General features: G+C 44.2%; 1 protein-coding gene across 20 annotated transcripts in view; it reads right to left on the bottom strand.

Annotated features, from left to right (window-relative positions):
- Positions 1–1377: 1377 nt before the first annotated feature.
- Positions 1378–14532, bottom strand: part of LOC110537841 (phosphatidylinositol-3,5-bisphosphate 3-phosphatase MTMR4) — a 168589-nt gene continuing 155434 nt past the window's right edge. For all 20 annotated transcript variants that reach the window (XM_090192846.1, XM_090192849.1, XM_090192856.1 and 17 more), the window contains 6 exons: positions 12038–12208; positions 11522–11676; positions 9613–11188; positions 9356–9466; positions 6745–6833; positions 1378–6412 (listed from right to left, as the gene is read on the bottom strand). In XM_090192846.1, the coding sequence (XP_090048972.1) occupies positions 6235–6412; positions 6745–6833; positions 9356–9466; positions 9613–11188; positions 11522–11676; positions 12038–12208 (2280 nt within the window). In that variant the 3' untranslated portion in view covers positions 1378–6234. The remainder of the gene's footprint in view (positions 6413–6744; positions 6834–9355; positions 9467–9612; positions 11189–11521; positions 11677–12037; positions 12209–14532) is intronic.

Here is a 14532-nt window from a genome sequence, read left to right as displayed (position 1 = left end):
ACATATATCTGTGTGTGTGTGTGTGTGTGTGTGTGTGTGTGTGTGTGTGTGTGTGTGTGTGTGTGTGTGTGTGTGTGTGTGTGTGTGTGTGTGTGTGTGTGTGTGTGTGTGTGTGTGTGTGTGTGTGTGTGTGTGTGTGTGTGTGTGTGTGTGTCCATTGTTCAGAATCTGAGCTATTCCCCCTCTGGAATGAGGAGGGTGTGGGCAATATGTTTCCCCATGACCCCTTTATTTAACTGACCTGGATCTGGGTGATAAAACGTAATCTCAGCCATGGAGCACTTTTTTTATGTTAAAGTCCAATTAGAAATTCCTCCATCTCTATAGAGGATAAGGAGGTTGTCACCTCATCTGATAGTTAATAACTAACTAACTCACACGCACACACACACACACAGATAAAATGATACTGTAAAAGCCTGATTGTCCAGTCTCTGAGACCTGGAAACAAATAAACAGGCTGTTTCACTGCTACAGTACTTGTATTGTGAACACAGTTGCCCCTCAGAGGCCATGACAAGAGATGAGAGAGGTCATATGACTTGAGTTGAATGCCATGTATGAATGTAAACATCCCCTACCTCCGACACACTGTCAGATAATGACATTAAGTAATTTCTTACAAAGCATTCTGTGACGAAACACAGTCTGTGTGGGGGCCTTATTACTGCACTTTGTCAATGCCATACTGTAGTAGACATACAGAAGGAAAGGTATTAACTTCAGCCCACCACCATCTTGTGGTCAATTTGGAAAATACAGGAAATTATTTCTCACTAGGATGTGCCATGGCCGGGGGAACTCTGTCAGTAGCATAGTATCCATGTGAAAAAAAGAAAGAAAAAAACAGGATCCAAGGGACATTTATAATCAACAGCAGACTGCCAATATCTCTCAACTGATATCAACCCGAAAATGACATATCCAATTCATTCTCAGGCCATCTTGCCTGCTCAGTCAGACTACTGGCATTTCAGCACCTTGTCCAGCGTCTGAGGCTACAACAAGTACAAGACCTCGTCAACTAGAATGTGCAATATGAAGTTAACTAATTAACTATCCTTACACCAATATAAATGTCAATTGAATGATGATGTCCTTGTCCTTGATATAGTTACCTTTTGAGGGATGGCAAGAGATCCCCACTCCACATGCCAGCCTCCTGTCTGGGACCTGGATGGGTAGAGAGGGCCAGGTGGTGGTAGTCTGAACTCAAATCCTGTTTTGTTCAAAACCCAAAATCGCAGCCTGCCCAAAGGTGAACTAATATACAATGCTCAAATCATACTTCTGAAGCAGGTGGGCACCGAAAAGCTTAGTCTGAAGATAATATAACATCATAAAAACATCAAACAGAGAATGGAGATGGGAAGCAAATTCATGATATAAATAATCTTTTTTATTTTAACCCTTGACCTTTTACAGTGCATTTAATTTGTTTTCACAATTATTTGCTAAGTGACAGGTTTTAGCCACTAGTACAGAATCAGATAACTATGTATTATATTACATATCTGGGTTCCACAACCTCCTCCTTAAGGTTTTGCCTTAATCAACATTGTGTGAAAAGACCCCAAAAGTTATTATGCAATGGATAACCATGACAACCATACAAACTCAATATTTAAGTTAAATCTTTAAATCTTCAGTTAATTCATTTACAAACAAATCAATCTCATTATCTTTATCTAATGGACATGTCCCTGTTCTGATATTTAAATAGTTTCCATGTTGTTAAAGCAGCTATCTGTACCATTAAAACAAACCAAGCAGTGGCCAGTTAGTTAACCTGCTGTCGTCTCTTTGAGAAATGCTTTAAAAAATAAAATTACCAAAATAAAGTAAGTATGGTACTATTGTGTCAAGGAAAGCTCATTAGACGAAACACACACAGAGCTTTTTGCAATAGAACAATTTGTTGGAACCACAGCCAAACTCTGGCAAGGCGTCCAAACTGATTTAGCTACGTTCCACAACAGTTTCAGTTCATTTTGGAAACATGACAAACTCAGTTTAGATACAAGGCCAAACTAGCCTACTGTAAGCACAGGAAATAAAGAAATAGCATTTTAGTACTTTCTCTGGAGTCTTTTTAATGCCAGGTACTACATTCTGAGACAGGAACCTGACAAGGACAATGATCGAACGATTGATCGAACAATCAATCAAAAGACGAGGGTTGAGCAGTCAATCGCAACAGGACAATGTTACTGTACATCAACAAGCCCCTCTCAAACATCACTGTAGAAATACAGTACCTGTCAAACGTTTGGACACAGCTACTCATTCCAGGGTTTGTCTTTATTTGGACTATTTTCTATATTGCAGAATAGTAGTGAAGTAACACATATGAAATAACACATATGGACTCATGTAGTCACCCAAAAAGTTTTAAACAAATCATAATATATTTTATATTTGAGATTATTCAAAGTAGCCACCCTTTTGCCTCGATGACAGCTTTGAACACTCTTGGCATTCTCTCAACCAGCTTCATGAGGTAGTCAGGAATGCATTTCAATTAACAGGTGCCTTGTTAAAAGTTAATTTGTGGAATTTCTGTCCTTCTTAATGTGTTTGAGCCAATCAGTTGTGTTGTGACATGATATAGATAGCCCTATGATAAAGATAAAGATAAAGATAGCCCTATTTGGTAAAAGACCAAGTCCATATTTTTATTTGATTTTACCTTTATTTTGCTAGGCAAGTCAGTTAAGAACAAATTCTTATTTTCAATGACGGCCTAGGAACAGTGGGTTAACTGCCTGTTCAGGGGCAGAACGACAGATTTGTACCTTGTCAGGATTCAAACTTGCAACCTTTCGGTTAACAGAACAGCTCAAATAAGCAAAGAGATATGACAGTCCATCATTACTTTAAGACATGAAGGTCAGTCAATGCAGAAAATTTCTTCAAGTGCAGTTGCAAAAACCATCAAGCGCTAATGATGAAACTGGCTCTCATGAAGACCACCACAGGAAAGGAACACCCAGAGTTACCTCTGCTGCAGAGGAGAAGTTCATTAGAGTTACCAGCCTCAGAAATTGCAGCCCAAATAAATAGTTAAAGTAACAAACACATCACAACATCAACTGTTGAATCAGGCCTTCGTGGTCGAATTTCTGCAAAGAAACCACTACTAAATGACACCAATAAGAAGAAGAGACTTGCTTGGGCCTAGAATCACGAGCAATGGATATTAGAACGGTGGAAATCTGTCCTTCGGTCTGATGAGTCTAAATTTGAGATTTTGGGTTCCAACCGCCATGTCTTTGTGAGACGCAGAGAAGGTGAACGGATGATCTCCGCATGTATGGTTCCCACCATGAAGCATGGAGGAGGAGGTGTGTCGGGGTGCTTTGTTGGTGACACTGTCTGTGATTTATTTATTTTTCAAGGCACACTTAACCAGCATGGCTACCACAGCATTCTGCAGCGATAAGCCATCCCATCTGGTTAGCGCTTAGTGGGACTATCATTTGTTTTTCAACAGGACAATGACCACACCTCAAGGATGTGTAAGGGCTATTTGACCAAGAAGGAGAGTGATGGAGTGCTGCGTCAGATGACCTGGCCTCCACAATCACCCAGCCTCAACCCAATGGAGATGGTTTTACTATGAGTTGGACCACAGAGTGAAGGAAAAGCAGCAAACAAGTGCTCAGCATATTTGGGAACTCATTCAAGATTGTTGGAAAATAATTCCAGGTGAAGCTGGTTGAGAGAATGCCAAGAGTGTGCAAAGCTGTCATCAAAGCAAAAGGTGGCTACTTTGAAGAATCAAATATAAATATATTTGGATTTGTTTAACACTTTTTTGGATATGTAAAATATGTGTTATTTAATCGTTTTGATGTCTTCACTTTTATTCTACAATATAGAAAATAGTAAAAAATAAAGAAAAACCATTGAATGAGTAGGTGTGTCCAAACTTGACTGATACTGTATACTCCATTATTCAAAACCCCTCCATCCATCCCTCCCTCCCTCCATCCCTCCCTCCCTCTCCCATCAGCTAACAGCCATCAAGTACTTTCTAGTGATCTTTCAAGTCATACTCTATGACAACATTGACTAAAACCCTCTATTTGGAAACGTGGAAACAACTTTCCTTGTCTGGATGGTTAGCCATTCTATTATCATTAATTAAGACTCCTCTGATCAGGTGCATGTCCGAATGACAATTATTTATCTGTTATAAACCTTTCTCGATACAAATAGTGGGGTACCTCTAATGTTAAAACAGTTGTGACAGGACTTGAGAATAGCATTGATGAAAGCAGAACCACATTAACTGTGCATATTATTATTATTTTTAAATAACACAATGCAGGAATGAAAAAGTACACAACCCACCTAATGTGCATTAACATGAACGGTAACACTTGTCATAACATGGTCATAACATTGTCATGACCCATATATTTACACCTGTTGTGACATCTGTTTCGTTATTTGATGACTGCAGTTGTGACACCTACATAAGTGTCACAACTTTTTTTTAAATGTAATACTTTTTTTCCTGACAAGATGCTTCCTTTCGTGTGAACGTTTGTTTCTTGAAACCTTTGTTGTTGTAATGAATTCTTTACAGTCATGTTATTTTTCATCATCATCACTGTCATGAAGCATTATGGCCACCCTGTGTCACTTTACTTGGACTGAGAAAATACACTTCATGACACTGTCAAGAAGCATTATGACCATCATATTCATATAAGCCAGATAGGCTCATTTTACATCCCCTTTAAATCAGTCAAAAAGAGGGTGTCTTTGTCCTGCTCCTGAAATATTCTCCTGCATTCATCCAGTCATCAGCATTGGGTTAGGTGCATGTCTGACATCAATGTGTGCGAAATTACAATGTTCATTAAATATGGTCAACTTAAAAAAATATACATAACATCACAACCAGCCATAAAATAACTACTGTGGTAGGTTTTGTGTGTTTTTACTCTTATGTAGGTGTCATAACCAGCCATAAAATAACTACTGTGGTAGGTTTTGTGTGTTTTTACTCTTATGTAGGTGTCATAACCAGCCATAAAATAACTACTGTGGTAGGTTTTGTGTGTTTTTACTCTTATGTAGGTGTCATAACCAGCCATAAAATAACTACTGTGGTAGGTTTTGTGTGTTTTTACTCTTATGTAGGTGTCATAACCAGCCATAAAATAACTACTGTGGTAGGTTTTGTGTGTTTTTACTCTTATGTAGGTGTCATAACCAGCCATAAAATAACACAATATATGTCACAACAAGTCTAAATATGTGTCATGAGTGTTATGACCATATTATATTATATTATGTCAGCTGTTATGACATATGAAATGGTTATGACCACGTCATAACGTTTTGTGATGCTGGGTGTCAAGTGTTACCGCATAATCAAATATTACCGTCAGTCTTCCAGTTACTCCAACACACTTGTCCATTTCATTTCTAACATTTACATTCAAGCTCCACAAAAAGATACAACAGCAAGTAAAACAGCAGATTTCTCCCTTTCGGTCGAGTTTGGTCTCAAATTCCCTTAAATACACAAACAGCTTGCAGTGCACAAAAGAATAAGAATACAAAATTAGACTTAAATACTGTAGCAGCATTTTTTCTTTTTCTTGTTAAATTTGTCATCAGCCTCCATTTAACAGGTAAAGTTTTGGAGTCACCAACACTTGGGAGGGCGTGTGTGAGTGAGAGGGATGCTCTAGAATGGGGGTGGACATTCAGGTAGGTTTGAGATGGCGCTACAGGAGCAGGGGGTGGCATGGGGCATCAGGGGGTATCTGAGGCACCAGTGGAGAACAATAGCCCCAGGGCAGGACAGCAGGATGCTGCAGCCTTCCTTCCAGGCTGGAAATGTGTTAGACCAAAAGGGGTTCAACTCAGTGGGATAGCCTCCATAACAACTCTTCCTCATCCATCTCCCTCACTCAGTTAATTCACTGTCATCCCCTATCTTCTTCCACTCCTCAGTCAGTCTCTCATCCCCAGTGGTCAGTGGCCTCTCTCCATTCTCAAGCTTCGCCTCCCTGCCACAGAGCAACCACAAGTCCTCCTCATCTTCCCACACAGCCAAGACCAGAGCATGTTAGGGTAGTAAGGAGCAGGGCACATGGCTCAAGCTGATCCAAGAAGGTGCTGATCCAGGTCCTAACCGGGCCAAACTGAACTAGGCCAGGCCAGACTGAGCCAGGACTGGGACACTCAGTAAGGGGCTCTCTCTCCTGTCTCTCAGCTGGAGGCTGTGGCGATGGGCTTCTTGAGCTGCTGGCTGCAGATCTCTCTGTTCCTAGCCTCCAGCAGCAGGTCATAGCAGACGTTACACACTAAGACAGGGTCATACAGCTGCTGGTCTGGGATGGGCAGCTTCAGGTGGCAGCAGTCTTTACAGAACACATTGCCACAGTTCCTAGAGATGGGAAAAGAGCAAACAGAGTCAACAACTAGATTCACATTTGAGTCATTTGGCAGATGCTCTATTCCTGAGAGTGCATTCAACTAAGGTAGGAAAAACAACCAACTTTCTTCAAAACAGCTGATATCTGCAACTAGATTCACTAAAGATGTAAGGGAGGTATGCAAGGGATGTCGTACTGTCGTGCTGTAAGTCTTTTTTTAATCTCAAATCACGGTTGGTGTGGTATAAAATCTGCTGTGCGTTGAAGGTTTATGCTATGTTTATTATCCTACACTTGACATTTTGGCTTCTTGATTAGTGGGCAATGGTAAAGCTAAACAAACCTGCAGTGATGTCGTCGCTTGGCCATCCAGAACTCACAGTCGCAGTTGAAACAATGGGAGGCCATGTGATCGGGCACCCACCTGGTGACCTGCAGATACACGCATTTCTTTTAGAACAGTGTGTGACACATACAGTGCCTTCAGAAAGTATTCACACCCTTTGACGTTCTCCACATTTTGTTGTGTTACAGCCTGTATTTAAAATGGATTAACTTTTTATGGCTGCAGGGGCAGTATTGAGTAGCTTGGATGAAAAGGTGCCCATATCAAACAGCCTGCTCCTCAGTCATAGTTGCTAATATTTGCATATTATTATTAGTATTGGATAGAAAACACTCTGAAGTTTCTAAAACTGTTTGAATGATATCTGTGAGTATAACAGAACTCATATGGCAGGCAAAATCCTGAGTTGTCAGAAATCTGAGCTTGTATGTATTCACCAGTCCCCAATGAAATCCCCTTGAGATATGAATGATGTTGCACTGCCTAGGGGTTCCACTAGATGTCAACCATCAATAGAAATTATAATGAGGCTTCTATGTTGTTGTGGGAGTGAATGAAAGCAGAATATATCAGCTGTCCATCAAGCAGCCATTTTGTGATCGCACTTTTTCCTCATGGTAGTCACTTGCGTTCCATTGCTCACGAAGAGGGTGTGAACGATGCTGAATGGGTGTAGACAAAGAGGAGCAAAGAAAAGGCCATTTTCTCAAAAGTGAGTTTACAAGTTTAACAACTTTCAAAGCAGATTACTTTCCCATTGTTCCTCAAAAAATGGAGTGTATGATTTACCATTTTGTAGTCTCCACTTTTATCAATGTAAAAAACACAATTTGACATTTTGCTACATAAGACCAAATCCAGGTTGTGAGTCACAAATGTCTTGAGTCAATACGTATTCAACCCCTTTGTTATGGCAAGCCTAAATAAGTTCAGGAGTAAATATGTGCTTAACAAGTCACATAATACAGTTGTATGGACTCTCTGTGCAATAATAGTGTTTAAACTGATGGATTTTTACAGGAATGTTTTTATTATGCTAATTGGATTTTCACAGGTGCACGGACATCAACATTACAGGGTTAACATGATTTTTGAACGACTATCTCATCTCTGTACCCCACACATACAATTATCTGTAAGGTCCCTCAGTCAAGCAATGAATTTTCAAATACAGTTTCAACCACAAAGACCAGACAGGTTTTCCAATGCCTTGCAAAGAAGGTCACCTATTGGTAGATGGCAAAAAATAAAAAAAAGCAGATACTGAATATTCCTTTGAGCATAGTGAAGTTATTAATTACACTTTGGATGGAATATCAATACACCCAGTCACTACAAAGACACAAGGGTCCTTCCTAACTCAGTTACCGTAGAGGAAGGAAAGGGTTCAGGGATTTCACCAGTTACATAGTTTAATGGCTGTGATAGGAGAAAACTGAGGCTGGATCAACAACATTGTAGTTACTCCATAATACTAGCCTAATTAGTGGGTGAGAGATTGAAATGTTTAAAAAAAAAATGTATTGCCTTGTAGGTGATAGATAGCCTTCTTCGTGACACTTGGTACCTGGAGCGATTACAATGCCGCGGGAATTTGATTGTGAAATGTAGCCTACCTGATCACAAGGATACTTTGTCTATCATACCGTTTAACTCTACTTATTAACCACCAATATAGGTTATTTCACAGCAACTCTCCGTGACACATTGTGCTTCCGCACAAAACAATTACTTTTGTTAGCGCTTGTTAGAAATTCTGTTCCAGGTTCGGTCTTATTGTTTCTGATGTGCCTGAAGGTTTGGGCTGTGATGGTAAGAGCTGATCCTAAATCAGTTTGTAATGTGTGGAACCGAATGTGAAACGTCGGCTCAACAAATACAACATGGAATGTGGCACACCACAAAAACATATACATTTTGAAAAATGTAATTTCACTTGTTTAGAGACTAACATTTTGTATATTTTCTTTAGTTTTGCTATTTTTATTTAAGGTTAACAAATAGAAAGGGTGAAGTTCACTTTAGTTTTTGTGTTCTGGAACACAAAATTCACGAGTGTCCGAGTTACAGTTTTGACTTCTACTTGAAAATCTATGGCAAGTTTTGAAAGATCTGAAAATGGTTGTCTAGCAATGATCAACAACTAATTTGACAGAGCTTGAATTTTTTTTTAAAGAATAATGGGCAAATCTTGCACAATCCGGGTGTGGAAAGCGCTTAGACTCACAGTAGTAATTGCTGTCAAAGGTGCTTCTACAAAGTATTGACTCAGGCGTGTGAAAACTGATGTACTGTAAATGAGAAATTTCAGTATTTAATTTATAATAAATGAGCAAAAATGTCTAAAAATATGTTTTCACTTTGACATTATAAGGTATTGTGTGTAGATGGGTGAATTATTAGTATTTATTTTTATCCATTTTGAATTCAGGCTGTAATAAGAAAATGTCAAGGGATATGAACACTTTCTGAAGGCTCTGTACGTATCTGAAAGGTGGAAAGATGAGTGGGAGAGGAGAGGCTGTAGTATACAGGTGTAGTATAGGGTTATATATAAGAAGCAGTAGAGAGAGTGAGAAACCTGAAGCAGACTATGAGGGACGCTGACCTCTGTGTCCTTCTGCTCCACTCTGTCCCAGCTGCCCTCAGAGAAACAGTCCTCGCTGTGATCCGACAGACTTTCCTCCTCGTCACTGTCGTCTGACTCACGCAAACACGTCTGGGAACAGACAGGTCAATATGAGAGGGAGGGAGACAGGTTGAGAGCGAGAGACATATGTCATAATTTCACAGTACAGTAATAATACATTGGGAGTTTATCAACACTGGGTTACTGTTTAAAGTCTACATGTGAGAGTTACTCACAATGTCGTCCTCGTAGTCGACGTCAGGCTCAGAGGGCGGCATGCCGTACTGTCTCTCCAGCCTCATCTGCAGCTGGCGCACCTGTCTCCTCAGCACTTCCACTTCCTGTTTATATCCCGCCTCGATCTGCCTGAGACGCTGCTGCACCGCGTCCATGGGCACCGGCAGCCCATCATCATCCAGGTAGGCCAGGGAGGGCGGGGAGAAGGGAGAGGCTGGTAAGAACTGGCCGGTTGAAGAGGTGGGTGGAGTGCTGGTGCTGGTTTGGCTGCAGATGGCAGCATAGCCTGAGCTGCTTCTGACTGCAGAGAGCCAGCCTGACTGGACTGGGCTGGAGCTGGCTGGGGCCGGGCCACGGACCCTTTCCTCCTTCTCCCTGCGGCAGCACTGCGAACCCCCGTTAGGCAACCCGTTGGACACGGCCATGCCCTGGGCACGGAGCAGCTTGCCAGCCAGGCGTCGACTCTGGTAGGCGGTGGGCTGGAGGGCCCGACAGAGACCTGAGGAGAGATTGGCTGGGAGGCCAGACTGGACCAGGCCCTGGACACTCTCCCAGTGGGAGCCCAGGAGAGACAGCTCCTCACTGACACTCAGTTGGCTCTGGGAGACCGGGTGTCGCACCGCCACTACCTGGCTGTTGTCAACAGGGGACACTGTAGATGCGGAGGCCATTGCTACTCTTGGTACTGCTACTACACATTCTCTCAGAGGCACCAGCTCTCTACCACTTACAACCTCTGTCCTCTTCCCTTCTCTCTCCGTTCCCTGGGCCTGGGTCTGGGCCTGGGGTAAGGCCCACTCTGGGGCCTGGGTCTGGCCCAGACTTTCTCTCCTGCTGTGGGGCAGTGTTGGTGGGGCCTCTGCTTTGTCTGTGAGGGTCTCTGTGGAGTCTTCCATGGCCATAGAGAATAGAGGAACTAGCTGCTCGAGGGCCGGCAGCTCTGCAGACACTGAGTGGCTGTTCTGGAGGCCATTGGTGATAGGCCCATTCAGAACAGCTGCCGGTAGTGGGCCCTTCCAGGCAGGTGGGGAAGGTAGGCATGCTTCTGCTGCCCGGGCAGGGTGGGTAGTGACCTCAGCAGTCCTGTAGCGGCTGTCAGCCACCTGTTGTGGCAAGGGAGGTGGAGGGCAATGGGGGCTGGTGGTCTGGGGGAGGGAATGGAGGAGAATGGGTGTGGGCAGGGGGAGAGGGGTGGGGTGGGGGAAGCCCTTCTCCAGAGTGACGGGGGGGAGGGGCAGGGAGGGCAGAGGTTGTGTCGTCAGACAAATCTCCTCTCTCAACTCCTCCTCCTCAAAGCCCTCTTCCCTTGGCTCCATCTCCAGGGGTGTGGTAGGAGGAGTCTGAGTGACAGGCTCCACCTCCGAGTCATTGTCGTCCAATCCCGTGTCAGGGCTGACGTCCTCGGGGCTATCGGGTTCCGCCCCTCCTCCTATAGCAGCCATAGGCTCCAAGCCATGGGCAGTACGGCCCTCCTGGCAGTGCTTGTTGAGGTTGGGGTCGCTAGAGGTGCGGGTGAGGGCCATCCCGTTCTCACAGGCCGACACCAGGTTGTCCATGGAGCGAGACTTAGGAAGCCTGCACAAAGGGGAACAAATACCAATCTCAAGTTGACGGAGCTTCCCTCATCTGTGAGCTTCCTTCTGTACCACTAGAGAGCAGGCTGGATCTGAGCAACAAGATGTAAGATAGTGAACCAAGCCCACCTTCAGTTTTCACCACAAGCCTGTTGCCTCCTTATTTAATAAGCCTTGAGAAGAGAGAGCTCAGAGCAATACAAGGAATACAAGTAGGTCGACGATGGCTTGAGATAAAATTAAGTAAATGGTCTTACGAAAACGCTAATGGGCTATATTGATGAATAGAGACGGAGATGGATGAATGGAGTGAGTGGGTAAGGGATAGCCCCACCTGTCGAGAGATTGTGAGGTGAGCTCATCTCCCTGTGCGCAGGGGCACAGGTAGAGCTCCATGGCGTCCTCGGCAGCGGTGCAGGGGGAGGAGGTGGGCAAGTAGACGGCCGTCCACAGCTGCAGGGCCCGGGTGTGGCACACCGGCTGCAGCACCTGGACACAGGGGACAGGGAGGAGAGGACCAGGGGGCAGAGGTCAATAAAAGACAAACACATAAATTAGGTTTTGTCTCAGTAAATCCATATAAATGGTGCCGATATTATTTTTTATGCATTAATCGTGAATATTTGGATGAGAGCATCTTTCCTTTCTTTTAAAGGTCAACAAAAGTATCAAAAACTCCACTCATTACCGACACACTATGATCCTGGGCGTCATCAGAAGTGTATTGGACGTGGGAAAGATTGGCACCTTTGCCTCAATGTGAAAATGGAGGAGAGGGGAGGAGATAATGTGGATAGTATAGAACAGAAGAAGAAGAGAGAAGAAAAACGTGACCGTAGAGGTAGGTTACCATCTCATGACAGGGAATATAAAGGAAGTTCTGGAAGTTCTTGTTGCCGGTGCGGAGCAGAGACCAGATGGAGCAGGTGCGTTTGTAGATGTTGCGGGCCTCTCTCTCCCGCCCGTTGTTACACAGGAACGTCCCGTAGAGGCACGAGTATGTGTGCTGAACCAGCTTGACCTGGGAGGAGAGGAACACAACACATTTAGCCGCTACACACATTCCTTACAATACATACAACAGTACACTCTTAACAAAGAGACCAAAGGTATATATAGTTTTACAATGCCTTTACAATGGCTTTTTCTTAGTCCTTGCACAGCACACAATACTGAGACACAATACTGAGACTTCCGGCACCGACAGAGATGGCCGCCTCACTTCGCTTCGCGTTCCTAGGAAACAGTATTTATATTTTTTACGTGTTATTTCTTACATTGGTACCCCAGGTAATCGTAGGTTTCATTACATACAGTCGGGAGGAACTACTGAATATAAGAGCAACGTCAACTCACCATCATTACTACCAGGAATATGACTTTCCCGAAGTGGATCCTGTGTTCTGCCTTCCACCCAGGACAATGGATCGGATCCCAGCCGGCAACCCAAAACAACGACGTCGTAAAAGAAGCAAGCGAAGCTGTCTTCTGGTCAGGCTCCGGAGACGGGCACATTGCGAACCGCTCCCTAGCATACTACTCGCCAATGTCCAGTCTCTTGACAACAAGGTAGATGAAATCTGAGCAAGGGTTGCATTCCAGAGAGACATCAGAGATTGTAACGTTCTTTGCATCACGGAAACATGGCTCACTCGAGAGACTCTATCGGAGTCGGTGCAGCCAGCTGGTTTCTTCACGCATCGCGCCGACAGAAACAACCATCTTTCTGGTAAGAAGAGGGGCGGGAGGGTATGCCTTATGATTAACGAGACGTGGTGTGATCATAACAACATACAGGAACTCAAGTCCTTCTTTTCACCTGACTTAGAATTCCTCATAATCAAATGTCGACCGCATTATCTACCAAGGGAATTCTCTTCGATTATAATCACAGCCGTATATATTCACCCCCAAGCAGACACATCGATGGCCCTGAACAAACTTTATTTGACTCTATGCAAACTGGAAACTACATATCCTGAGGCTACATACATTGTAGCTGGGGATTTTAACAAGGCTAATCTGAAAACAAGACTCCCTAAATTGCATCAGCATATTGATTGCGCAACTGGGCTGGTAAAACCCTGGATCATTGTTTTTCTAACTTCCGCGACGCATATAAGGCCCTCCCCCGCCCTCCTTTCGGAAAAGCTGACCACGACTCCATTGTTGCTCCCAGCCTACAGACAGCAACTAAAACAAGAAGCTCCCGCGCTCAGGTCTGTTCAACGCTGGTCCGACCAATCTGATTCCACGCTTCAAGACTGCTTCGTTCACGTGGATTGGGATATGTTCCGCATTGCGTCCAACAACATTGACGAATACGCTGATTCGGTGAGCGAGTTCATTAGAAAGTGCATTGACGATGTCGTACCCATAGCAACAATTAAAACATTCCCAAACCAGAAACCGTGGATTGATGGCAGCATTCACGTGAAACTGAAAGCACGAACCACTGCTTTTAACCAGGGCAGGGTGACCGGAAACATGACCGAATACAAACAGTGTAGCTATTCCCTCCGCAAGGCAATCAAACAAGCTAAGCGTCAGTATAGAGACAAAGTAGAGTCACAATTCAACGGCTCAGACACAAGAGTTATGTGGCAGGGTCTACAGTCAATCACGGATTACAAAAAGAAAACCAGCCCCGTCGCGGACCAGGATGTCTTGCTCCCAGACAGACTAAACTTTTTTGCCCGCTTTGAGGACAATACAGTGCCACTGACACGGCCCGCAACCAAAACCTGCGGACTCTCCTTCACTGCAGCCGGCTTGAGTAAAACATTTAAACGTGTTAACCCTCGCAAGGCTGCAGGCCCAGACGGCATCCCCAGCCGCGTCCTCAGAGCATGCGCAGACCAGCTGGCTGGTGTGTTTACGGACATATTCAATCAATCCTTATCCCAGTCTGCTGTTCCCACATGATTCAAGAGGGCCACCATTGTTCCTGTTCCCAAGAAAGCTAAGGTAACTGAGCTCATCATGAAGTGCTTTGAGAGACTAGTCAAGGACCATATCACCTCCACCCTACCTGACACCCTAGACCCACTCCAATTTGCTTACCGCCCAAATAGGTCCACAGACGACGCAATCGCAACCACACTGCACACTGCCCTAACCCATCTGGACAAGAGGAATACCTATGTGAGAATGCTGTTCATCGACTACAGCTCAGCATTTAACGCCATAGTACCCTCCAAACTAATCAAGCTAGAGACCCTGGGTCTCGACCCCGCCCTGTGCAACTGGGACTTCCTGACGGGCCGCCCCCAGGTGGTGAGGGTAGGTAACAACATCTCCACCCCGCTGATCCTCAACACTGGGGCCCCACAAGGGTGCGTTTTG

Source organism: Oncorhynchus mykiss, chromosome 12, assembly GCF_057628025.1.
Source record: "Oncorhynchus mykiss isolate SJ-2025 chromosome 12, ASM5762802v1, whole genome shotgun sequence".
Classification (NCBI taxonomy): Eukaryota; Metazoa; Chordata; class Actinopteri; order Salmoniformes; family Salmonidae; genus Oncorhynchus; species Oncorhynchus mykiss.
The sequence above is the reverse complement of the archived record's forward strand: the minus strand, read 5'-3'. Positions and strand labels throughout refer to the sequence as shown.